Raw genomic sequence first — 26,863 nt, 5'->3', positions numbered from 1 at the left:
AAAAAGATCTCAAGTAGCAGAGCTGGAAATGACCTTTACCTAGGGTTTCAGAAAGCCACTTCTCATTAGAGTATGACAATACCAGGCTAGGTGGACCAATAGCCTAATTCAGAATGAGGCTGCTCTATATGGAGTTCAAGACACCATTCTGTATCCCAAGTTTGAATCCCCAACCTATATACTCATTTTCAATGGGACCAGGAGAGATGCAACATACTCTGCAATGTAACATATCCCATGAAGATACTGGAATGAAAACTGGTGCATACATTCAGGGTACTATGCTACATTACAAGTGCAAAAACTCCCCCTGCCCCCAACACACACCAGTTTTCAAGTAAACCAGGAAAAATGTCAGGCACACAAACATCACAAGGCAAGATCAGAGAGGTCATTGTGGAACAGGTTTTGCATGTTTGTAAGAGGGACACAAACAAGCAAGCCCTCTCAAACACCGTGCTTCACTATTTTCTAAAAAGTGAAGCATTGGGGTTCCACCCTGCCTGGAAGCTATACCTTTTTACTTATTTCAAATGTGTGGAGTAGGATGGGGTTGAGGGGAAAACATTCTGTATATGCTTCCAAACACTCTTAAATTCCACATGTTATGAGAGCTAGTCTAGCACAGGAGCTAAGTGCAGAAGCGCCACACCTCTCAAAATCCCGTTTAATCCTGCCTCTGCCACAAACTCACTAGCAATGCAATCCTATGCATGCTTACTCAGAAATAACCCCTTCTGTGTTCACTGGGGTTCCTCCCAGGAAAGTATACACAGAGTTGCAGCCTAAGTCTGCAATCCTATACATCCACTTTCCTGTGGGGTGAGCATAATTTAACTCAACGGGACTTATTTCTGACAAGTGCCCTGTAAGAGGGCAATCCTGTACCTGTCTACTCAGAAGTATGTCCCAACTGAGTCCAACGCGACTTACACCCAGGTGAGCGGGTATAGGATTGGAGCTTAAGAGCAGAATGCTGCACATGTTTAAACAGAAAGAAGTGCTGCAACTCCCAGCATGCCGGGAATTGTAGGCCCGTTTTTCTGCCTAAACATGCATCGGATTGCACCCTTAAATCCTAGCACCAGCATGACTACAGATATGAAACGGAATTTGCTTCTGCTGCCCTCATCGACTACCACTCCGTGGGCGGTCATTTGAGGGTCCCAAGGTGGCTGCCCCACCGCTTCGGAACACTCCACAGGCAAAGGAAAGGAAAACACGATATCGTAGGCTGAGGGCTGCTTTGGTAAAGCGGGGCCCTGCCCGACCTAGGAACCTGAACACGCGGCGGACGAGGAAAAAGCGGGGTCCCCGAAGGAGCCAGGAAAACTCCATCGCGCCTTCCCCCGGGGGAAAAAGAAACGAGGGGGAGTGGGAAGGGCGCTCCAAGTCCTTGGAGCCAATCAGAAGCGTCGGCGGAGGCAGCTGCGGAGGGCTCGGCCAATGGGCGGCGCCGTTGCGAACGCTGTTGGGTGTTCTCGGGTGCTGAGGTGCTGGCTGGTCGACTCGGCGAGAAAGGAACAGGGGAGGCCAGGTCAGGGGTTCGCTTGCGGGGTCTGCTCGGGCATGGCAGCTGCAGCTGACCGAGGGCCCGGAGGAAGGGGCAAGGCTGGCAGGGCAGGCACGGTATCTCTGGCAGGGTGAAACTGCTGGCTTAGGGGCGGATCAAGTGGTCTGTCCTTGGGGGCGGGGGGCGTCTGTGTGCCAGGACTGGGAGGTCTTGCAACAACGGGTCGCCCTCTAAATAAAGAGCTTGTTGTAGGCCGGGGGCCCGGGAGTGCGGGGAGAGAGTCTGAAGCACCGTGTAAGTCATGATGATGGGCAAAGTAGCCTTCCCCAACCTGGCGCCCTCCAGATGTGTTGGACCACCCTGGGAGTAGTAGTCCAACACATCTGGAGGGCGTCAGGTTGAGGAAGGCTGGGCCGAATTATGTGGGCGTGTGTGCCTGCATTGAATCGAAGCTCAGGGCGTATGTCACAGAATTTTCATGGTCTAGAAATATAAAATGAGGGATATGTGGTGGAAATGAAGGTCTCTCCATGTATATGTGTATCCTAGGGTAATGCTGAGATGTAGGTTGTTCTTGTGGGCGTCCCATGGGTTGGGAAGCAGGATGTTGGACTAGATGGGCTTTTGGTCTGATGCAGCAGGGTGGTTCTTGTGTTCCGTAAAAGTAAAAGACATGAGAGAATTCTTCTTAGGGACACTGTGGAAGCTGCTATCTCTCCTTCTTCCCTCGTTTTTTTTTCAGGCCTGAATGGTTAGATAAGAGTTGGAGCAAGGTGGCCTGATGCATCATCTCTAGACATGATAGTTGACATTTTATGTCTGATTTCATGTCATGTGACCTTCCCCAAAAGGACCTTGGGAAATGTAGTTTGCTGATGATTCTTGAATGCCGCCTTCCGCAACAGGGTGCCCAAAAGATTTTGAGACTACATCTCCCAGCATTCCTGATCATTGGCCATGCTGGCTGGGGCTGATGGGAGCTGAAGTCCAACAACATCTGGAGGGCACCAGGTTGGAAAAGGCTGTTCTGTTGGGTATTCCTAGCCCATTCACAAAAGTCTGGTTCTAGCGTCATGACTGCTGAGTGATCTTGAAAGTGGTTTAAATTTGTGAGGTATAGATGTTCACTTAGGGTCACCATCCTGCCAGTGGTGGAGGGCAGCTTTGTCATTGCTTTTGCATATATCCTTTTGAAAGAAAGCTAAGTTTAAAATGCTCTCTGCTTTAGCAGTGAAGCCGAGGTATAAAAATTGGCTAGAGATACACACCTTTGCCTCTTAAATCAAACTGGATTAAGTCTGACTTGGAAGCAACTCTTTGGGCCTCTCTGCATAACAGCTGCCAGTTCTCCCCTTAGCATGGATGCATGCTGGAAATGTTCCTAGAAAAGTCAGGGACTTCTACTCATCCAGATAATCCCCTCCCTCCATATCAATAGCAGGCAATCTGTTGTGCACTCTGTAGGGATGATCCTAGCAGGACCTTCCTGTCATATTGGTTGGTGACTCTAGCTGATGCCCTGAGTGCATGTGAGCTGCTGTGGCTGAGTATGCTGTATGGCACAGCTTTCCACAGATAGTTACTTGGCCAAAAGCAATGACTTCTTTGTTGGGGCACGTACTTCACCTTGGAGTGAGTATTCTAGAGCAGCTTTGAGCCTAACAGTGCGGACTCCCATGTCTGTAGCAGTGTTGTATCTAACTGCAAAAATGTACTGCAAAAATGTGCAGCATGCCTCCTTTTCACGTTGTTTTAGATTCTGCAAAACATTTATCTAAGCTGCTGCTCGGGGGTGCGGGGGAAAGGGGTGCCACCTTCCGTGAGCAGAGCCCTTCTGTCTATGTGAGGCAGATCCTAGATCCAGCCTTTGGACTCTTATTCATGATGCATTATGCTTCCATCCCTCTTGCCTCTGCTTGTCTGTGGCTATAACCCTAAACACCAGGGGTGCACAACCTCTTTCAGCCTGAGGGCCAAATTCCATTTCAGAGAGGCTTTCAGAGGCTGTACCCCAGTGGTGGGTGGGGCCAAAGGCAAAAAGGGGTGAGGCCAAAAATATCCACATGTTTTAGCTTAACCCTCTTACTGCCAGTAACTAAGCCTTAGGAGAGGCATCTCAACCTTTTAGAATGGGGGGGGGGACTGCGCAAAAGCTGGGAAGCCACCAAATGATCAGTGGTTGGGGGAAATGGGATGAGTCCAGGGAAAGTGGATGTGGCTCTCTGGGGAACCCTGGAAGGCCAAACTAGGTCCCCAGGAGGGCTGGATTTGGCTCCCAGGCCTGAAGTTCTGCAGTTCTGCTATACACACTTCCCTGGGAGTAACCTCTGTTGAACACAGTGGGACTTACTTCTGAGTAAATATGCATAGTTGCCCTAAAACTGGGGCCTTTCCTAACTTAAGCCCATCCAGTTGTTTTGGACTTCACCTCTCATCAGCCCCAGCCAGCATGGCCAGTGGTCAGGAATGCTGGGAGTTGTAGTCCAAAACATCTGGAGGTGACGAGGCTGGGGAAGTCTGCCCTAGGAGGCTTGAGTCAGGAGCTTCTATCTCTTCATGCACCCACCAGCTACACTTCCACCAGTAACATCTTGCTGTCTGCTGAAACAAAGCCCATAAAGGAGCAGCAGAACAATATGGGAAGAAAAAATATTTGTTCATTCGAAAATGCTGTGGTACTTGGGAACGTGTCAGCACCACCCTACGTTTACCATCTAATCCCCTTTCTAATGAACAAACATCTCTCTGCTATTTTCTTTCTACAGGGCTTCTTTCTAGTAGATGGAAACCTTCAAGAGCTGTACCGGATTGGGTGGAAACCAAATCTGCAGGAATGAAACTTTCCTTTATTTTGCCTATGGTAGTAACTTGTTGCGGGAGAGGATAATGTTAAGGAACCCATCTGTGGTTTTTCTTACCCTAGCACACCTACTGGTTGGTACTGTGTTTGACTCTCTGTTTTGTACATATGCCAAAGAAACTCATTGTCTTCTTATGTGGCTACTGTCTATCCCTGTTTTAACTTTTTGTAATAACCTATGGTTTATACAAATAAACTCTACTTACCTATGTGACTACTGCAAACAGATGTGTTGTACAACCATCTATTCCATATGCTGAGTTTCCTTCTGTGATTATTTTTACAGTGAAAGTAGTTAACAAGGTATAGTCTTTAGTGTATGAAAGCCAAGTATTTCAACTACAATGACTGAGTTGCTGCCCTGATGTTGTCAGCATTCAAAATATGTGCCTTTGATCAGGTTTCAGATCTTGAAAATATGGCTCATCTCAGCTAAAATTGAATTTCTTGACTCATCCTGCCTCTCTAATTACCGAGTTGGATCCAGATTTCATCATATGTAGAGCAGACCTATTGAAAATAATGAAGCTTAAGTTCATCAAGAGCAATTTAAGTCTCATCTATTTCAATGGGTCTGCTCTAAGTATGCTTCAATCTGGATATGTTTCTTTCCTTCTCTTAATTCATTGTGCCAATTTGAAGTCTGTTTGTGAATGGAATTTTAAATTAGGCATAGGCTTAAACAGGTATGGATGCAATCCTATGTATGTTTAGACAGAAAAAACATCTTACAACCCAGCATTCCCCAGCCAGCATGGCTGGCTGACGAATGCTGGGAGCTGTAGGACTTTTTTTCTGTCTAAATCTGCATAGGATTGCCCCTCAACTTTCCTTCTCCTGTTTTGCTACCCCCACCCCACTTTGTTTCAATTAATTACACAATGTTAAAACTAGAAATATATATATGAAGAATAATCATTTTCCTGATTTAATTCACAGGATTATAAGCTTGCATTTGGCTCTCATCAGGGCAGACCAAGCTCCCAGTGGCATGGAAGCACAGCTACTATTGTTTATACCCCCGGTGATGAAGTCTGGGGGGTAGTATGGAAAATGAACTCTAATGATTTATGTTCTCTGGATATGTGAGTGACTTACAGTTCTACAAACTGTTGTCAATTTATTAATGAGTCACACATTGTTAAGATCTTTTTCTGGAAATGTTGGTGTACGCTGTTGATTTTTTCCGAAAGCCAGATTAAATGTGAACATAAAACTATTTCCACACAGGAAGATGCATTGCTGTGTGGGGTGATAAGTTTAACGCGTTAAACTAAATGTAGAATATAGAGGATATATGACATTTTTAAAACCACGAATCTTGCTAAATGTGCTAATTAGCAAAGCCCATAACTTTGCTTGTTTTCAGTAGAAACACCAGCTTAATTTGCAGAGCCTGATTTAATTTCGGAAACCAGAATTTCACCATTGATTCTAGTAGCAGGAGAAGTTGACAAGGAACCACAGAGAAAGGAACTTTGTTTCTGTAATAAGTGTGCAGTTTAATCCTATGCATGTTTACTTAGAGTAAGTCCCACTTATAAATGGGATTTACTCCTAATTAAGGGTTGGATCCAGAATCTGCCTTCCAGGAGAGGAAGGGACCTTCTGTGAAGATGGGCTCCGATTTTGTGGGATCCTTCTTTCTCCCCGCACCATAGATCACCCTATTCAGCAGGGGCTCCTGACTCTTTGTGTAATACTTTCAGCGAGCTGGAGGGGCTGCCATCGGAAGGAGGGGGCAGAGAAATCCATATCCATCAGCACAATTGATCCAGGATAAATCTGGATTCAACCCCAAGTGTGTATAGGGTTACACTGTAAAGATACTTCAAATGCCACCCCATGAACAGCACTGGTAGGGAAACAGAGAGGGCAACAGAAATGGCTTTTTAAAGGGGGGTGGGGGCTCCTGTTGTAAAAGTTTAGAAGTGCCATCCCTGTTCGGCACAGGGTAGTGCTTTCTTGTGCCAATACAGCCGATCTGTATAGTCAGAACAGGAATTCCACAAGGGGGAGGGGACAGGAGTCCCTAGTTATGGTTTTTGATACTATAGTAAGTATTAAAGCTTAATAATATTGCAGATTAATCTGCATGACTATACTTGGAAACCTGGTCCTAGCTCTGAGTACATATTCTGAGAAATGGCCTAAGGCAGGAGTACAGAACCTCTTTACAGCCTGAGGGCCGAATTCCATTTCAGAGAAGCTTTTGGGGGCCACATTCCAGTGGTGGGCAGGGCCATAGACAAAAGGGATGGGGCCAAAACCCAAGTCTATGAGCATATTTTAGCAGAAAGCTCTTAAACTGCAAGTAACTAAGCCTTGGGAGAGGCATTTCAACCTTTTAGAATGGGAAAAACTGCAGAAAAGCTAGGAAACCACCAGAGGATTGGTGTTTGGGGAACGGGGGTGGGGCCAGGGAGTGTGGTTTTCTGGGAGACGCTGGAGGGCTGGAGTTTCTCCCCTGGCCATGAGGTTCTGCACCCCTGGCCTAGGACATGTACACGTGCATCACAGATCTTGAATATATGCTGGGATGTATGCTAGAAGGTAACTTGGGATGTGTTTGATTGGACCAGAAACAATACAAGAGGAAGTGAAAGGTCTGCAGGAGATGGTAGTTCCTTATTTTGGTAAGGGTGGTTTTGGTAACAGCCACTGTCTTGTGACTCACTTCTTGGAAGGACTGATACACAAACTCAGTCGTGTGTGGGTTTCTCTTTCACAGGGAAATGTGCTGTCTGTATGCAGTTAGTATGATTCTAGAACAGCCTTCCCCACCCTGGCGCCCTCCAGATGTGTTGGATGACAACTCCCACTATGCCCAGGGATGACAGGAGTTGGGGAAGGCTGTTCTAGACCCTCAAAGGCTATGCAGGTGCTGTTTCCGACCCCGTTCAAACAGGAGGTGAAGGAATTCAGAAGGACCATTATGTGGCACAGTGTAGGAGTGCTCTATAAAATGCCTCATAACTTTATGCCTCTCTTTTCTGTTCCTACTTCCAGTTGAGTACTAAATTTTGCAACCAGCAGCCCCAAACTGCTGTCTGTATGCATCTTTAGCTACACAAATTTGGACATTACTGGCATTCTGAGTTTCAAGTACTACCGGAAAGGATGTTCTTTCATTTATTTATATTTTACAGCAGCCTTCCCCAACCTGGTGCCCTCCAGATGCTTTGGACTACAACTCCCAGCATGACAGATCATTGGTCTTGCTGGCTGGAGCTGATGGGAGTTGAAGTCCAAAACGTCTGGAGGACACCAGGTTGAGGAAGGCTGAATTACGGCCTGGTATTGTATGGTGCCTTGCTAAATAGATAGCCCCTTAGGGCTCAATCCTATGCATGTTGAGACAGAAAGAAGTTCTGTAACTCCCAGCATTCTCCAGCCAGCCATCTGTTTGTGCCCTTAAAGACCTAAATTACTACATTTGCTCTCACATTAGCAATTTGATCTGCAAAGTATTCCTTATATTGTTTCAGACAAGAAGGAGTTGAAGATGGTATTTATGTCCCAATAGAAGTTAGCGTTCAAACTCAAGAAGGGAAAGTATTTCAGTGTCGAAGTTACCAAATGGATAACTACATCTGTGATCTTCCTTCTCCGCAGTATAAAAGGGTATGATTACTTTGTGATTCTAAAGTGATTATGAGCTGATGAGGGAAATGGAGTTGTTAATCTATAAACAAGTTATAGCCTAGCTTAAGTTCCATGAGAAAGAACCAAGGAATAATGTAGCTCCTTCCACATAAAAGTTAAACAAATCCCATCCTCCTCTAGCTGGTTGACTGAGTTGTTGCAAAAATACTACTGCAGCTAACTGAAGTTAGAAAGAACTTCATTTATGACATAATTATTAAAGGTGTATGTGTGTATACGTATACTTAAAATTATATAAAGGTACTGTTATAAGTGTGGTCTCAAGCAATAAAGCTCTTGCCTTGACGTGTCCATCAGAAGTAATTTTGGCCTTGGCTATGTAGTTTAGGTTTTGTGAAGCACGGTTATTTCCTCATAGAATTCACAGAAACCTCCACCATGTATAGGACTAGTTCTTTGTGATGCGTGAGTCCTACGTCACCCAGCCTCTCTCACTTTTATTCCCCGTGGAGGAGAGAGATAGCTTAGCTTCTTTGATACATAGCTTATGTGAGTGTACTTGCATGGTTAAACTTTGGGAAAGCTGCAAATTAGAGGTTGGGTCAGGCTTGCTGAGACAGCGACTTGCATCATGTCAGGGTGGTGGCTTGGCAGTAACCACTTCCCTTTGATAGGGAAGGGGTGTAGCTTAGTGGGTAGAGCACATGGTTTGCATGAAGGAGGTCACAGATCCAGTCCCTGGCATCTCCATGTAGGGCTGGAGAAACTCCTGCCAGAAGCCCTGGAGAGCTGCTGCCAGTCAGTGTCGCCAGTACTGGGCTAGATGGACCAATGGTCTGACTGAGCATAAGGCAGCTTCCTGTGTCCCTGTGATAGAGCCATGATGTCAGGAGGGCTCTTCTGAAGGCGTGACTTCCTTCAGGGATTGGCTGACAAGCTCTCCTTCCTCAACCTGGATCTCAGCATACTCCTGCCCTCACCTGGCACTATAGTATCTTGGCCAGATTTCATAATCCTATAACTGTAAGAGGGTTATTTTAGACCTAGCTTAGATGTTAAGCCCCGGAACTGGGCCCCTCTGGAATTCGTATCTTTGTCCAGCACCTAGCTGATGATGTAGCATTAGTAGTAATAATAAGCAGCTCTGGTTCTATAGGAGTCTGTGGGGCTTGTTGGGAGGTCATCTTGTCCATGGGGTTTGGGGAATGTGGGCAGAATGTGTAGTGTGGCTGGGAGCTCCAATTTATTTCTTCGGCTAAGTCAGCTCCTGTAGCTCCTCCCTGCTTACAGCTGAATCATTATTGTCAATAGTGCATAGAATGGTGGACCTTCCAGTCTCAAGCAGGGCTCAAGCTGCAATGAAGAAGACAGGAAGTTTGGCAACCTCTCCTTACCTCTCTTTCTCTACTCCTGGCTTTCTACCCAGGGGAACAGGGGTGAGGAGGTGACATCCCAGCACTTCTGGAGATGGTCCACCAGTGATATTAACATACACTCTGTACATATGTTTGAAACATAGAACAAGCCAAACCTGCATAACCTGTGAGATCTGTTAAGGTGCCAAATGTTGATAATGTAACTGCGTGTCTGGAATGGTTTTACAGGTACTTAATTGCACAGGCAGCTCATAACATAGAATTTGCATCTACTGCATGATGCTGTGACTGTTATTGGAGCACAGCCTGTTATATTTCCTGATTCTTGCATTTATGTTCTCCAGATTTTACAGATTAAAGTAACAGAGCAGCTCTAGTATTCCATAGTAAAGGTAGAAAACCAGGCAAGGTTAAGTTTCCATTGCCTTTTCTCACTGATTATTCACCTGTTATTGGGCTAACGGAAATATTCTCTTGCTTGCGTTCATGTTATCAACTTTGTAATCTGTATAAATAACTGCCCTCAACCCCTACTCTTCATGATATAATATAGAATATAGAATCTCTTCATGTCACACTGTAGTCAGTGCCTACAGGCTGTTGCCTTACCAAGCAGAGGGCATATCTTATTTTTAGTAAATCAAGTAGTAGAATAGTCACTTCTTTTTTGCTGCTTCGTAACTAGGACTCCAAATGCTGGTATTGTATGTGACCCTCAAGCCCTGTGACTATTGGTATTTCATCTTCCGGCTTTGCTAGGGTGTGTGAATTTTGAAGAGGTGTTTTTTTTTGTTTTTTTTTAGTATACTGCTGTATTCAGAGTGATAGAAGTGGTTCTGCTCATGCCATGTGACTTTGTTGCCCCTTCTCCACATTACAGCCCACTGGACCTCATGAAAAACCTTTCCTGGGGTCAGGAAAGGTTTGGGATGTGGTGGAAGAGCAGAATTGGCAAAATCAGGCAGAAGCAGCTTGGAGAACTTGTGCCACGCCCTAAACCTTTCCTGAGGGTCGCAACAAGACTATGGTGGGAATGTGTTATTGATGTCTGAAGGCTGGTTTGCATATGGTATGCTCATCAGAGAGAGAGAATTTTCTATTGTCTTCTCAGCTGAGCCAGTTCACACAATCAGCTGCCTGTCATCCAGTATACAGAGATCAAGTGCTATGCGCGTGCGTGTATACCAGCCCTAATGTATTCCCTTCAACCCTTTTTCAAGGTATTTGTATAAATACTTGGATTCTGATGATGGCATTTTAAATCCACATTCAATTTCTGCTCTTGCAGGTCATCTGTATGGGTGCAAAGCAGAATGGTTTGCCAGTGGACTATCAGGAGAAATTAGACTCTATAGAGACCAACAACTATGCAGGACGTGTACCAGTGTTTGAAGAAATTGAGGCTGCTCTCAATGCATCCGAGAAAACAAAATAATAAAGAACCGTTTTAGAATAGCTTGTGTTTGTTTTTCTTGATCATCTTCTTATTGAATATACCTCTTGTAACAGTCTAGATATACTTTAACAAGAGGGCATCATTACTGTTCCATATCATTGTATCCCTGATACAAGATTTAAGATGGTCCTTGATTAGTAATACGCTTCTGCAAAATTCATTGTATTCCAGGTTTTTCTGTTTCTACTGCTATCATTCATATAATAAAGGCAGAGTGATGATGGTTCACATATTTTGCCTTAATTTGAGCTGATGTAAACACACTTAAAAACAGTCATTGATAATAGCACATGAAGCTGATGCTGCCTACCTCCTGGATCCTGCTAAGAAGTTTCCTTTGGTGGACAGCTGTATTTTTTAAAATTCCTTTATTGTGGCCAATGTCTCAAGCCTCTGCTTTCCTTGTTGCATTCCTTCCCCCTCCTTTAAAACACACACACAGATTTTACAAAATTTCTTTCTGGCAGGAGTTGCTCCTGGCCTTGTACAACTCCAAGTACTTTATGATCCCAGGGAAATCTTTGAACCCTCGTTCTCCCAATACTGTACATCTATCTCATCAAAGATGTTGATATCAAAGATAGCACTGTCCAAATTCATGTTCACAATTCTCAGAAAAAGATAGTCCAAAAGAAGAGAGTTATTTGGATTAATTGATTAAAAACTTGTAATTGACTAAAATGGTGTCCTTATTAATTTGGGCAAATCATTTTTATTGCTATTTTTTAAAAAAAAAAACCTGCAGGGGGCAAGCACCATCCTAAAAGAGGCATTCCTCCATCTACATCTTGTGTGTGAGAATGCTGCTTCTAAGATGATGCCTCCTTCTGTGGTGCACATAGGTCATCTAAAAACAAAGGGGTAGACCCATATTTAGGTGTGTGGAACTGCGCTGGCAAAAGCAGACTTCCTCACCCCCACCTCCCCATTGCAGCTTCTCCAGCCCTCTGAAAATGCCCTGAGTTGTGTGTGTGTGTGTGTGGGGGGGGGGGTCCCAGAAAATTGGGTGCAGGCGTCTTCCATGAATGGAGCCTTTCTATCAGCAGAAGGCAGATCCTGGCTCATTGTAGGCTTCCTTGAGGCAGTATTTGTGATAGGAATGCGTATGTTGATGCCAATAAAAACAAAAGCTTTGTGGCACCTTGAAGACTAACAAATATATTTTGCTATAAGCTTTCAGGGACACTGTCCACTTCATCAGATGCATTAAGTGTTAATCTCAAATTGACAGATTTATAGGCACATGCTGCGGGGAGGGGTGAAGATCTCTGTAATTCACATGAACGGGGGGGGGGGGCTGCTACTCCTCGGTAGACTGGGCAACGCACGATCTTGGATTCCTGCGGCCTCCGGGGAGCATCCTGCAGAGGGCACTGCGAAGCTAACCCCGCCGCCTTGGAAGGAGGGCTGGTTTCTGTTGAGGATGGCGGGGGCGGGGGCTTCGAAGGCAGGGCGTGGAGTAAAAGGAGAAGAAACCCGAGTTTTCCCTCTGGCGACGCTGGATCCCCAGAGAGGCAGGCTGGTGGGCGGCGGCCTTCGGCCCTCCTCTTTCACTTTTCCTTTTCCTGTCTGCTCCCCCAGCTGCGGGTAAGTGGGGATGGGTTTGGTGCCCCTCGGGAATCAGGGACTGAAAGTGGAGAAGGGGAGGCCTGTGGGGCGGCGGGGAAGACGCCACTTATTTTCGACTCGGGCAGAATCCCCGGGATCCAGCAGGGCGGGAGAGGGACAAGTGTGGATTGAACTGGGAGAAAAGTTGCTTTTCGCCGCCTTCAGGGCAGCACAGGGCTCTTCATCCGAACAGAAGCAGCTGTTGGTGGTGGGGAAACGAGGCCAGGGGCCAGCATTTTGCAAGCTGCCCGCCCGCCAGCCAGATCAGGCGTGGAAAGGGACGGAGCAGGATTGGAACCACTTAAGCTCACCCCCCCCCGGGGGGGGGAACTCTTCCTCCGGGGCTTGAGCTGTCTCTTGTGAGTGGATAAAGCGACTGAATGGCATTCCGACGCCGCAGAGGCGCGGCTGTATGGATGGCGCGTGTTCTCCACATCTCAAAGAAGAAAAGAAAGATATTATTGGAGCATCGGTGCCTCCTGGAGTAAAGGGCTCCTCTTCTGCCCAGGGGCGTTGAGTTGTCCTGAAACGGGCCTAGGCAATCTAGCACTTCCAGCTGTTTTGGACTACAGCTCCCAGCATTCCTGACTATCAGCCAAGTTGGCTGGTGCTGATGGGAGGTGTAGTCCAGAACCTGTAGGACAGACACCAGGTTGCCTACCCGCTCTCCTACAAATAGAGATTCCATTAAACTTAGAAAACACCTTCACTCTGGAAAGTTGAATGCCGTTTGTGTATGCAGCCTAGATGAAGGATGTGTGTGTCGCTTTGGGCACAAAGCTGGTGGGGAATGACAAGATAAGCAGGCCCTCCTTCAGAGATGGGGGTCGAGGGGTGTTTCTAGCAGAGGCTACCAGGGAAGGGAAGACATTGTATCATGGTAAAGGTGTTGATTGGACTCCCCTTGGATCGGTAGCAGGTGACAGGCCGGCCCTCCCATTAGGCAAAGCGAGACAGCTGCCTCAGGCTGCAGATGCTGGTGTGTGGGGAGGGGTGGGCAGGGTGTTGGAGAACAGAGCTGTGTGTGTCACCTCCCTGCACTGAGTCCCATTACCGGTGTTGAAATAAGTGTTAACTGCTAGTCTGGCCTTTTGGTTTATGGAATGAGTGGGTAGGGGAGCGGCATCTTGTCCTTCACCTCAGGCAGAAAAATCTCTTGGGCTAGTCTTGGTAGGCGCAGAGAGTGGAAGTAGGAAGGGCCGGCCTTTCCAAAAATCCACGTGAAGGAATTCCTTTGGGTGGTCAATTCCAGAAAGGCCACTACTGTCCTACTTTCCTTTCTCAGGGTGTTGTTGGTTAAAAGGGAGAGAGATAAAGTGCTCTAGAGAGATAAAGGAGGAGTGCATGTGTATGTGTCATTTTAAACTTTATATACTTACTGCTTTTGTTTTATTGTCTGTTCTCAGTGTGAAAATGTCATCAGATTGGTACTGATCATGCAAGAGGCTTTGTCTTCTCTCTCCACCCCCATTTTTCAAAGATGTTTTCAGAGTGAGTGTGATGTAGTGAACAGAGCATTCGGCATAAATCGTAATAAGGACGCTGCCTTATACCGAATGAGACAGTCCTTCTAGATCAGTATTGCCGAAACCAGGGATGGGCAGACTTTAAGCCTGTGGGGACAACTTTGTTTTCCACTAGAACCCTGAAGGCCACCAAGTGGAGCCAGGTGCAAAACAGTCTCTGGGGATGGTAAACATAGTATAGTGCAGGGGAGAAGAACCTCAGGCCTGGAGGCCAAATCTGGCCCTTTGGGGATCCCCAGAAGGCCATGCCCCCTTTCATGACTCAGACCCCTTTTCCAAACCACCAGTCATTTGGTTTCCTGGCTTTTGTGCAGTTCTTCCGCCATTCTAAAAGGTTGAAATGCCTCTGCTAAGGCATTTGGCCCTCAAGCAGAAAAAGGTTCTGCATCCCTGGAATAGTGGAACAAGGCGCCTCTCTGCACATGCTTAGCCCAGGAATTTTTCTGTACCATAACTGGACCTCATGCACAAGGTTTTCACACACACTTATGTCCCTGGTTTCCCCAGGCTTTCTTGATTTCAGCAGCCTGAGTTAGGAGGGAAAGGGCCCTTTTTGTGATTGTGAAACCACTGGGAGTCAGCAGTCCTTGGTGGTCTATTGCAGATCGCTCTGAGATCTACCAGAGCACATCCTGATCTACCTTCTGCCCATCCCAGTTTACATTGATTGCAAACAGCTTTCCAGAGTTTCAGATAGGGATGTTTTCCAGCCCTAACTGGAGGTGCCAGAGATGGAATTTGGGTCCTTTTGCATGCAAAACAAGTGCTCTGTCACTGAGCTACAGCTCTTCCCCTAAAATCTGGGAGGCCCGGGGGCAATTCCCCTGCTCAGCCAGGAAGCTCACTGGGCTTTACCATCTCTCAGCCCAATGCTACAGTGAGAATGAGCTGGAGACTGGGAATTTAGGGCTGGGAGCATGAAACTGGGAGTTGGGAACTGGAAAAAGAATGAACGGGATACATGTTTAGACCAGCACAGAAGTTGCCTTATGCTGAGTTAGGGCTCAATCCTTAGGGCTCAATTTTATGCATGTTTAGACAGCAGCAAGCCCTATAACTCCTAGCATGCTGGCTGGGGCATGCTGGGAACTATCGGGCTTGTTTCTGTCTGAACATGCATAGGATTGCCCCTTAGTGTATCTGTCCATCTAGCCCAGTATTGCCTGCTGAGACAGCCTTCCCCAACCTGGTGCTCTCTGAATGTTCTGGATTACAACTCACAAGTCCCCGGTAATTGGCCATGCTGGCTGGGGCTGCTGGGAGTTGCAGTCCAAAACATCTGGAGGACATCGTGTTGGGGAAGGCTGGATGGGCAGTGCCTCTCCAGGGTATCAGACAGGAGTTTTCCCAGCCTGGCTCCCTGAAATCCTTTTCCCTGGAGATGCTAGTGATTGAACCTGGGACCTTCTGCCTGTAGAGCAACTCTGCCACTGAGCTACAAGGCCCCTCCTTGGCTATTGCCTGTTGCTTGGAGTACGGAACAGGCTGTCTAGATTCAAAATACTCGAATGCTGCCTCACATTAGGGGTGCATCTCTATAAGGTGTTAGGGATTGGATTTTCCAGAGCATCCAATCCCTGCACGTGAAAGGATGTCGATCTTCAACTCAGGGCAAGCGTCTCTCAGGGCAAGCGTCTGCTGTCCAAAGCATCACCTGCCGTGTGTTCCTCTTTCCCTCTGGCTTTGTTGGGCAGAGTCTTTTCTCCCTCCCCCCAGTAAGCAGCAGCCAGTGTGGTGGAGCAGAGCCAGGGAAATGCTTGTTGCGTTGACACCTGGGCAAGGGGTCAGTTCTACGTGACGTCATGGGGGGGAAAGGGGAACGGGGGTCCCAGGCTGGCTCTCTGGTCTTCCCCCGATGACCACACCCCCTTCCCGCCAACCACAGATTGTGTGGTGGTTTCCTGCATTTGTGCAGTTTTCTCCCCATTCTAAAAGGTTGAGATGCCTTTCCTGCAACTTAGTTCCTGGCAGTAAGAGCTTAAAGCTCAAATATGCTGGTATTTTTGGCCCCACCCCCTTTTGCCTTCGGCCCCACCCTCTTGTCTTCGGCCCCACCCACCACTGGCATGCGGCCCCAGAACACTTCTCCAAAATGGAATTGAGCCCTCAGGCTGAAAGACGTTTTGCAGCCCTGCTCTAGTCTCTCCTCATGCTCCTTCCTCACATATCAGCGCCACTTATGGACACAGCAGCACAACCCACAGTGCAAATTGTTCTTCTGTGTTTTCTTTCTTGGACGCTTGTTCTCATGCTTCCAGTATAATGGAAGGCAGGAAGTTCCCATTCAGATGCACCCTAAAGCTCTGGGCTTCCACCATTTTATTTTTTCCTGGAGGACCATTTTGAGAAGTAACTCCAGGCCATCTCCTATCCTTAAAGTGGCCCATTGGCAAACCCTGTTGTCACAGATGTGCTTCTCATAACTCCTTTTCCACAGCTGGCTTGGCACCTGGTGGGGGCTGTTGGCATCCTGCTCCCAGGAGGCCAGAGTTGGCTCACTATCTACCAGCTTCTGGCTCGGTGCTTTATGGCACAACATGACCTTCAAGGGGTCAAGCTTCACCTGAGGACATAGAGAAGGGGAAGGAAAGATAGTGTGAGTTGATAGAGAAGAATCAGGAGAACTGCACAACCCCCACCTGCCCTCCATATCTGGCAATTGGGCCAACGTTTATAGCAGTCTTCCCCCACCTGGGGCCCTCCAGATGTGTTGGACTGAAACTTCCACATCCCAGCCACATGGCCGTTGGCCATGCTGGCAGGGACTGATGGGTGTTGCAGTCCAGCACATCTAGAGAGCAGCAGGTGGGGAAGGCTGGTTTATCATAACTAGGTTTTATATAAGACTTTAAAATTAAAGGAAGGCCCCGCCCCCAAAGTTCACTATCTTGGCTCTAATTCTGCAGCTGCAGGCACAAGCAGAACTGTTGGTTTATTATCTGATGCTGGCTTTCTGCTAGCAATGGGTATCCAGCCTCAGGAATGTGTGCTCCCTTTTCTCCGGTTCCCCTCTGCCCTGGAGCAAATTCTTCCCTCAACCCCTTAATGGTGTTTAGGCAGTTTATTGGTACCATAAGCTGTGAGCATGGCTAGCCAGAGTCTTCCTTGAACTAGGATCTGACACATAAGATCTGAAGTGGGGCTTAGATCCAGCATTCATAGAAACCCTGATTCGCCCTAACAGTGGTTAATGTTGGTGCCGACAAATTGCTGAACTGAGGTGGGGGCATTGCTGAGATGAGGGCGCATGCGTTCCCGAGGCTCGCACCCAGTTTTCTAAGTGTAGTTATCAGAGAGCCGTGCTGCAGAGCGAATCTGAGATGGAACAGCATACATCAACTTCCCCCAGCCTGGTGCCCTCCAGAAATCTTAGACTACAACTCCCATCTGCCTCAGCCAGCATGGCCACTTTTCATAGATGATAGGAGTTGTTGTCCAACATATCTGGAGGGCACCAGGTTTGGGAAGGCTGCCATACATGAGTGCGTCTTAATACTGTACAGACATAATAGATAAGTTTGGGGGAAAGAAGGCTTTCATTGGGATAGAAAAACATTTGGAATTCTTAAGAACAAGGAAGAGCCCTGCTGGATCAGACCCAGGGCCCATCCAGCCCAGCACTCTGTTCACACAGTGGCCAACCAGCTGCCCACAGGAAACCCACAAGCAGGACCCACAGCACGCTCTCACCCATGTTCCCCAGCAATTGGTGTACACAGACACACTGCCCTCTGATACTGAAGGTAGTGCATTGCTAGTAGCAATCGAGACTAGTAGCCATTAGTAGCCTTTTCCTCCAGGAATTTGTCTAACCACCTTCTAAAGGCATCCAAACTGGTGGCCATCACTACGTCTTGTGGTAGCAAATTCCATAGCTTAATTTCGCTGTGTGAAGAAGCCCTTCCGGTTATGTGTCCCAAATGTGACCCAGTCAGCTTCATGGGATGACCCCAGGTTCTAGTATTTTGAGAGAGGGGGAAAAATGTCTCCCTATCCACATTCTCCACACCATGCATAAATTTGTACACCTCTATCATGTCTCCCCTTACTTGCCTTTTTTCCAAGCTAAACCCAGCTATTGTAACCTTCCCTCATAGGGGAATTGCTCCAGTCCCTTGAGCAACTCTTTGTTGCCCTTTTCTGCACTTTTTCCCCCTCAGGAGCTGCATGTTATTGTGAAGGATCAGTTCTGTACATAGTCAAGAAATTATTTTAGAATTTGAGGCTGTACCAGCAATTTTTAGTGTCCAGTGGTTCCCTACCCCAATCCTATATTTTTAATCCTGCAAACTCTTCTAGATTTTAGTGAGTGTTGTTATACATGCAAAAAAGTGAATTGCTAGTGTTAACAGGGGTCAGAATTTTTATAATCGTTGCACTAATATCAAGGTAGCTCCTAGGTTTTTGTTTGATTTTTTCATTTTAAAATTTTATTTTATTGAATTAGTCTTTGTACTTTGGATTCAAGCTGTGCTCCGAAATCGTAGTCCTGGAGTTTCAGGTTTCTTCGGGAGGAGGCACTCCCTCAACTTAGGAATTTGTGATGCGACACATTGTGTTAGGCAATTCTTGCAACAAAAATGTAGCAGCCAGGTGTTAGCTGGAAACCTGAGCCTAATAGGCAGAGACAAAAATGGAAGGATTTCATCACTGATTTCTGACCCCTGGAAAGTGGAGGAATCTGTCCTTTAAATCTTGGCTACACATTCCCCAAGCAGGATTTCCCGCTTACCACTAGTAAGTAATTCTATTTGAAAGCTTTAAATAGGCCTTCTCAAACCTGGGGCCTTCTGGGTGTGTTGGACTACAACTCCCATCATACCCCAGTCAGCATGGCTGGGCTGGGAGTTGTAGCCCAACACAACTGAAGAGTCCCAGACAATGATGTGGTTTTCTGGAAAATTCTGGATGGGAAAATTTGCCAGAAAACTTTAAGGACATTTTTGTATAGGTTCATATGCATAGGAACATTTTCGGTTTGCATTGGAACATTTTCTGATGCCCTAGAATGTGATCTAATTTAGCATGTTTATTGTACTTGTATTTAGTAAATAGCAAAGCTAAAAAGTATCCCATGTTATTTTTCTGCCCCAAAACACAACAGGTATTTGACCTGAAATATCTGCGGGGGAAACATAGAACTTAATGTGTTCTAAATGTTATATCATGTGGAATTTTTTATTGGGTTACTTGTAAAATTTAAATGTATTTCCCTTACTTTGTTTAAATGTAAGAAAGAAACAAAGGCACTGAAAACTTTTGACACACTAACTCAGCCTTCCCCAACTGGGCACCCTCCAGATGTGTTGGACCACAACTCCCAGCATCCTGGGATGCTGGGAGTTGTGGTCCAACACATCTGGAGGGTGGCCAGGTTGGGGAAGGCTGCACTAATTAATTTTAGTAATCCAAAGAATTGTGCATGATATGCTGAGAATCACTCAGAGTTTGCCCCTCTTCTACTGAGGTTGTTGGGGAACCTTCAGTTTTGCCATCACTGTTTATTATTTCCATTTCACTCTGAGACATCTTTGCATTTCATTGACATATATGTATTCTCACACATCCTTGCTAGGGATAATCACCTGAAACATGTTAATTAATTACAACTTTGAAACTGCCAAGCATGCCTAACAGTGTATTTGTAGTTGGCATTAATTCATCATTGCTGATGAACGTATAAAACAGAACATTTTCCATGGAAAAATAAAGCACTGGCAATTTTGCAGGTTTGGAAAACTTTCTGCCCCTCATCACTGGCCTCAGGTTGGGGAAGGTGATTTAAATGTAGAGCCTCCTCTTTTCAAAAGCGAAGTCCTAAAGAAAACTGGCGCCCTCAAAGTGAAAAACTACTTGATCTGCTTTTAACGTATCTGTTTACCTATAAACAGTAGTACATAATTAGTACATAATACTACTTAATATTGCTTAAGTGCTGCAATCATAGATAGAAGTGGTGGCTGCAACAAAATGTTGCCATATGAACCTACCTGTATGCTGCAATCAACGTCTGGGGCCCTCAAAGTGCCTCTTCCGAGGGAGGTTCAGAGGATGGCAATAAGGGAGAGGGCCTTCTTAGTGGTGGCCCCCTGATTTTGGAACGTTCCCCCATTTAGCCCCATTGTGTTTTTGGACATTGCTAGTAATCCAGGAGTCTTGCACATATGTGCATCAAATTTCAGTTTTCTGTTTATTGTGGAAGATCTCTAGTAGTTTTGATACCCATATGTTAGGCAGTGAGGGCTCTCAGTAGTCTTTCATCCAGGTATTGATCAGGTTTATTTTTTGTAACTTTTTTTCTAGGTTTATATTTAGTGAGGTTCAAGCACACAGAGTGTGTGCGTGTGTGCAAAAGTTCCTCGGTAGAAACATATAATGAGATGGTGGGTTGGGCTGAAACAAATTTGAGTATGGGTATGGTGCTACTCCAAAGGGGATGGACATCTTCTCCTTGTTCGTTAGTGATTATTTTTGGATTGTTATCTCTAAAGCTTTAAAAGTTTTCAGCCCCAGGCTTCAGAAATCATGAAACAGGCACAGAGGGCCTTGAGTTTTGAAAAGCAACGAATTTATGATTTGGCTTGCAGTCTACATTTGTAGCCTTTTGCTAATGCAGCATTTCTAGGCCCCATAGATGGTCTGCTAGGAGCTTTTCATGCTGCAGTGCTGCTGAAGCTCAGTGGGTGGCTGAACCTAGGAGATCCAGTGTGGTGTAGTGGTTAGCGTGTCAGGACTAGGACTGGGGAAACCCAGCTTCAGAACCACCACTCTGCTATGAAGCTCATTGGGTGAGCTTGAGCCAGTCAGCCTCTCACAGCCTAACCTCGCTCATAGGGTTGTGGTGAGAATAAAATGGAGGCAGAAGGAACACAGGATGCTGTTTGGAGTTCCTTCAGAAATGGGATAAAGAAAGCACAATCAGGTGCCGGCATCCACCACGGTGGGGCAAATGCTGAGGCCCCATAAGCACGTCCTGCTGTTGCTGATGTGGCTCACATAAGTGGGATATAAATGTAGTAAGTAAATAACGAAAAACTAAACCTGATCAAAGCCTGGATGATGAAAAACCATTGGGATCCCATTTTAAGCTCCTCTGTGCTTTTGAAAGAAAGAGTAGGATATATAGTACATACATATACATGATGTTTTGTATGTGCCTCCAATGATGAGGGCTAGAAGCTTCTCTTTTAAAAATGAAAACTGAGGATTTTCTCAGTTCTGATGACAATGATAGCAACAACAAAACCCTCTCACAGGGCGTGTTTTGCTTGAGGTAGTGCTTTGTGAATTCCTGAGTCAATTCCTTTTAAAGAATGGAATTTTTTTTGTGGAAATGTACATATGTGGACTGCTAACTCTTTAGCTTTAGGTGGACATTTATGCAGTGTAACATTTCCTGGGAGACGCCCTAAGAAGGATTGTAATGAGCTCTATCACATCTTCAGTTGTTGCCAAATGAATTGAGCGGTTTTTTGTGTTTTCCTCTGTTTTACCCATTCATACTCAGAAAGAGGGTGACTGACAGTAGCAGCAACTGAGACAGGATGTGAGTGATCCAAATATCCTGTGCTGGTTTAGGGCAGGTTCAACCATTTCTCTGGTGGGAAGAAAGGGAAGTTTGTTTATTTATTTACAGCATTTATATACTGCTCCACATCTAAACAGATTCCAGAGCAGTGAACAATAAAAGATAAATTGCTCTTATAATTGAATTAAAAGCTGTCTTGTAAAAAAAAACAAACAAACAACATTGTCAGTTTGTTTGTTCCATGTCTAGACCTCTTTAAAAGTCTGGGTGACATTGTTGCAGAACCCAGAGTCAGAGAGACCACGGAGTGAAGGAAAAAGAGATTCTTTATTTAACGCGCGGGCTTAAGGCTGGAATCATTTCCAAAGAGCCAGAAGCCCCGATTTACATTAGCACATTGGTTTTATAGACATTGTGACACATATGAAACGGCTCCTCCTCCCCCTCCCGCATGGGGTTGCAATCCTCAACATTTCTTCTCTTAGCACTATTGTTTATAATACAAGAACTGGGTTATAGGGTAGCCATGATAAGGAGAGAACAGAAGAGAACAGCAGAGAACAAGATATACAATTGTATGACCTTTGACAAGATAAGGAATTCCTGTGTCTCGTCAGCTTACAACAATATATTCAAGGGAGAAAGAGCTCAGCAAGAACATGAAGCATGAGACTGCATGAGGCTACTTAGTCTGACCCCTGATATGGCTGCTACATTCCCCCCTTAAATGCATAATTTCATTACAATTATAGCATTTTTGATAACCATACAAAGCTTTTTGTGACATACATATTACTTAGCCTCTTGTTGGGCTATTAGAGCGTAGAGGGCAGCAGTTTTACTAGCTGAGACATAAAACAGATTGGTTAAACAGCGCATAAGACAAGGAACGCAGAGACATATTACAATTTTTAGTTAGTTGGAGTGCTCGAGGCTGCCGTTGACGGATTTTCTCGGGCTACAGGGGAAGAATTGGCACCAGTTTAATTGGCGGCTGAGGCAACATGGGTGGTTATCAGACAAGTTGGCAGGAATGAATGACCAAGTGCGGGAATTACATGTCTAAAACCATCCATGAGGCAAAAGTATGTGGGCATCATTAAAAGATATGTTTTGAATTTTATTACAGTGGAAGGGGGCCAGGGATAGCTTTGTATTTTCTGGAAAAAAAATTTGACAATTAAGCATTTGTGCACACGTAGCATTTGTTTCAGCAATGATGGGGGTGCGTAGAGTGAACTCTGTAGGGGGTAGGATCTTTGCAACTATGCCCCAATTAGCATTTTGGGAATAAGTTAAACTTACACCATAAACTTTTAACATGGTATCTTTTTGAATTTTCTCAGGATGTCTACAGACAGGTATTAGGCAAGAGCTAATAAGCCCGTTTGCAGGTATACCTCTTGGCAAACAAAAATGTTTTATGCTCGTGATGTTAGCCAGGTGAAGCCAGTAATTATCAGCAAATCACTGGGACAAACTTCTCCTTCCAGGGGCAGACCCCCCTTTTTGCACCTTATTAAGGAAACACAATGCAACACTACTAACACTACAACACGCATGTTTGATCTTCTTTGGGATCTGACCGTACGCTGGGCAGCTATTCACCTGGCAAGCTGCAGTAGGGTCTAGTCCCCTTCTTCAATTCTCCAGTTGCAGGTCTGACCGTACACAGGGGGACAGTTTCCCGGTGTGTCCACAGTAAGGTCTAGCCTGAGTCTTCTTACTGCTTTTTCAGAATGATTTTTAAAGGATTTTCAGGATTTCTGTTTATGGTCTACTTTCCCCCTCTCGCTCTCTTGACTCGTGTCCAATGTATCCAGGGTTTAATTCTAGCTGCTTTCATAGCTGCGGGGGTGGAAAGTATGACAGTTTTCAGTCCTCTCCATCTGGGAGTCAAAGGGTTATTTTTCCCTCTTTAACTCATACTTTAACTCTTGGTTGGAACGGATGAGCTTCTGTGATGGGAATGGCTTATTTTTTTAAGACAAAGCGGCGCTGGGCTTGAAGAACTTTGCTCAGTGTTTGAACTTTTTGTTTAAGGCTAACGTTTGCTTGCTTTTGATGCTGCTCCAGTGTCAATTATGAAGTCAATGTCACGGCCCCTCACAGTCAATATCACGGCCCCTCTCAAGCTGTCTCCCTCTTCGCCCATTCTGGCCTCTTTGGTTTTTTCCTTTGTGTATTTGATTTATTTTATTTGGGCATTCATGCCACTAATGTCCATCTTGTCCACACTGGGCACACTGGTTCTTTTTTAAGAATCTTCTGCCTCTGCCGGGTCTTCTTCTTTTCTTTTTTCGTTTACGTCTTCTTGGGCCTCTGGGTCGAGGGGGGTGTACTGGCGATAGGCATTTGAAAGATGCTCCAAGTACGCTCTGGGGCCTCGGTGGCACCTTGCAGCACTTTAGACACTTTGGTCATATTAATTGACTTCTTCATACCTGCTTTCATGGCTTCTAACAGCAGGGTTTGATACTGGGTGAGGCGCTCTAGCCCAACTTGTGTTTTGGGATTCCAGCGAGGGGGGGATTACTTACAAGGAGACTTTATTGGGTAACTTACAGCACACAGGCGTACTTAATTGTTGGATCAGACAGCTTCTCTGAACCATGAGCTATTGGGCTAAATGGGTTTTTATACCATACATGTTACCCATGAGGCAGCACAACACTAGCAAGCATTTTTAGCATAGGCTAGAAGTGTTTGGTTCTCAGGCACAGCTTCCTGTAAACAACTTCGCTTCCCAAAGTGCTTGATAACACTTTTATTTATTAGTATGGGAAGACAAATTTTTTCTTTCTTTTGCTTTCTTTTTCTTTGCTGATCTGCCTGTATTGCAGATCATGTTTCAAACTTTTTATATAAAACTTTCTGCTCCATGCACCAGCCTTGTCTCTTTATTCGTCTTTTTCAAGTTAAACTTACTCACTTAAACCTTTCTGCCTTACACTAGTCCCAATGACATACATTTGGGATAGGCTCTTCTTCTCCTTCTAGTTACATTTTCTTTATTTTAAAGAACTATTACATTATTGTGGCTACTTTACCCCAGGTAATAAGCTCCAGGCACAATCAGCTGCTTTTAATTTATCATGGGGGCAACTATGGCCACGCTTCTTTTTTATAAATGTTTTTTCTTTGCCTCTTGCCTTTTCTTTCTTTTTTCTCTCTTCTCTATCTGTCTTCTACTTTCTCTATTCCTTCTTTTCTACTTGCTTTTGTCTTTCTTTTCTTGTCATCTATTGGGAACCACACTTAGTATCATTTGGAGTTGCAACTAACACTAATCTGCAAATATCACATATACTTTATGATATCTAAGAAATCATAAAATATATACAACAAACTTTTTCTGCAATTTAACACAATGAATGGAAAACACTTCTTGCATGGTAAGGCATGATGGAGCAGATCCAGCAATCATACTGGTCTTCTGGCTGAAAGCTCAGGGCTCATTAAAATCAAGGGACGGGCATACCCACACACGCAGAGTTCTAGGTCACCATTTTTGCATCGGCAACTCTATGCTGCATGAGTTCTGGCAGAAGGAAATCTAAAAGTCACAGATCAAACTTAGCCTGCTGTACACTGAGCTGACTACAAACACAGACACATGGTCCACAGCGATGAGAGTTCAAGTTTATCAAAAGCTTCACAGCACTGTCCATGGCAAGTCTTTGACAATTTAAAATTTTAGTTCATGTGCAGAGTGTCTCTAAAAAGCCCAGATGATGATGGAGGCAAACAGTGAAGGCTCTGGGCAATGAAGATGCGATGTTTCCAGCAAAGGCTCTCTACTTTTGCATGAGTTTAAAAAGGGAAAGTGTGGCCCTACACCCCTTTTGACAGACAAGGGCCTTTAACTTTTTAGCAAGGCCTCTGTCTAAACAGAGCGGCACAGCTCAGCTCTCTAGCCGTGACGCTTTAACCTGGGCAACTCCTCTGTAAATTTTATTTTACTTCTGTCAGGTTCTCTCACAGACATTTTAAAAACTTACTCTTTTTTTTTTTCTCTTCTAACCTGGTACACGAAAGCACTGAAACACTGAGTGCCGAAACTCAGGACGCTGGGGGGTGATGGGCATCGCCTTATACTTGCATTTTTCAAGCAGCCATTAATCTTCGGGGAGGCGGTGGGGTGATTTGCAGGACTTCAAAGGCAAGCTTCTCAGTTTGTTTGTATTTGTAAATCCCAAGCTCAAAACAGGACACGATGAGGTACAGGGCCACCAAATTCTTGCTTTGGCACGGGCAACAAATAACTCGGGTTAGCTTTCTTCGCTGGGGTCTCAAACAGGAAAACAGTCTTAATTTAAAGTTGTAACATCACTGACAGCGTCAGCCAGCCAGCTACACAGTTCTCATTGTTTTTTAAGACAGTTGCTCTAATATCTTCTTTTCTTCTCAATCAGGTTGGGTCTCCCAGCTTACACAGTTTATTGCAGCTTCCAGGAGCATGGCAGTAGCGTGATTTTGGCTTGGCCAGGAACATGCTGTCTGGTTTCTCGGTCTCTTTAGCACACACACTTAGGCAGTGTAACACTGGACACTCAAATCAGTGAGATTTCTTCATTGCAGGGAATCCCACGGCAAAAGCTTAATGGTTACGCTCTTCAGAAATCATATAGCTGATGGTCAGTAGCTACAGGCTCTATGCAATTTTAACACAGTTCAAAGCTAAACACGGCTACCTTGACAGAGATCTTCAACGTGGTCTCTCCGCTTCATTCTGCTTTGGGACAGTCTTATGGCACACTTTTCACTCGAAGAGGGGTCTAGCCTGTGCTCTGGGGGCTGATTCTTCACCTTTATTTTCTATTTTGCCTTCATCTTCTGGGTCTTCATTTTCAGTTTCCATTTCTTAGGGATTTCATCTCAATTAGGCGAGGTGATGATGTTGCACAACTCAGAACGTTGTGGGCAATTTTCCTGCCCCCCCCCCCTCTCGGCGCGCTAGGCTAACAGCTACTTCTTCGGCCTTACACTCTCATGCTCCCACGCTTTGTTAAAAGCCAGACTGTCCTGCAACATTTTTCTAATTAACAGCCTCAGATCTTGTTTTTTTTTTTTCTCTCAGCTCGACCTTGAGCTTTTTGCTGTTTTCTCTCTCTATTCTGAATCTTTTTTTAAAAAAAACCTTTTTCCTTCTTTGTTTGACATACATCTCAAGGGGGTGCAAGGTTTGCTTCCCCCACCACCCATAGCCTCCCTCCTAAATTGAAGACATACACAATTAGGGAATGGGAATTGGTCAGTGAGTAAGGGGTCTCACTGGCCGACACAAGAGGATTTTTCACACCACGCACTTTGCTACTGGCCTGGGCACCTGGACGGTCAACGGTATACGTCAGAAACCGCAGTAGCCACTCACACAATCATCAATCTCT

At 45.4% G+C, this 26,863-nt stretch overlaps 2 protein-coding genes across 7 annotated transcripts in view; both read left to right on the top strand.

The window, feature by feature from the left end:
* The first annotated feature begins 1,455 nt into the window (after window positions 1–1,455).
* On the top strand, window positions 1,456–11,480 carry GGCT (gamma-glutamylcyclotransferase). Its single transcript, XM_084858215.1, has 5 exons — window positions 1,456–1,537; window positions 4,279–4,447; window positions 5,313–5,458; window positions 7,862–7,997; window positions 10,644–11,480. Exons 2-5 carry the CDS (start codon window positions 4,295–4,297, stop codon window positions 10,788–10,790), a joined length of 582 nt encoding a protein of 193 aa, XP_084714341.1. The 5' UTR covers window positions 1,456–1,537; window positions 4,279–4,294; the 3' UTR covers window positions 10,791–11,480.
* Window positions 11,481–12,254: 774 nt separating this feature from the next.
* Window positions 12,255–26,863, top strand: part of NOD1 (nucleotide binding oligomerization domain containing 1) — a 53,237-nt gene continuing 38,628 nt past the window's right edge. For 5 of the 6 annotated variants that reach the window (XR_014792314.1, XR_014792313.1, XM_084858212.1 and 2 more), the window contains exon 1: window positions 12,255–12,398. The gene's annotated coding sequence lies outside the window, so the exon portion shown is untranslated. Of the gene's footprint in view, window positions 12,399–13,825; window positions 13,911–26,863 lie in introns of all 6 variants that reach the window. The other variant, XM_084858210.1, reaches the window with a different exon arrangement.

This window comes from Heloderma suspectum, chromosome 5 (genome assembly GCF_057233095.1).
Source record: "Heloderma suspectum isolate Gila_16-S chromosome 5, 16-S_ref, whole genome shotgun sequence".
NCBI classification, from domain to species: domain Eukaryota; kingdom Metazoa; phylum Chordata; class Lepidosauria; order Squamata; family Helodermatidae; genus Heloderma; species Heloderma suspectum.
The sequence above is the reverse complement of the archived record's forward strand: the minus strand, read 5'-3'. Positions and strand labels throughout refer to the sequence as shown.

Excerpts from the sequence above, each read along its gene's own strand:
- GGCT (XM_084858215.1), top strand. The coding sequence starts at position 4,295 with ATGGAAACCTTCAAGAGCTGTACCGGATTGGGTGGAAACCAAATCTGC. Across the intron at positions 4,448-5,312 it reads TTACCCTAGCACACCTACTG|GATTATAAGCTTGCATTTGG; the intron begins GTTGGTACTGTG and ends TTTAATTCACAG. Across the intron at positions 5,459-7,861 it reads GATTTATGTTCTCTGGATAT|ACAAGAAGGAGTTGAAGATG; the intron begins GTGAGTGACTTA and ends ATATTGTTTCAG.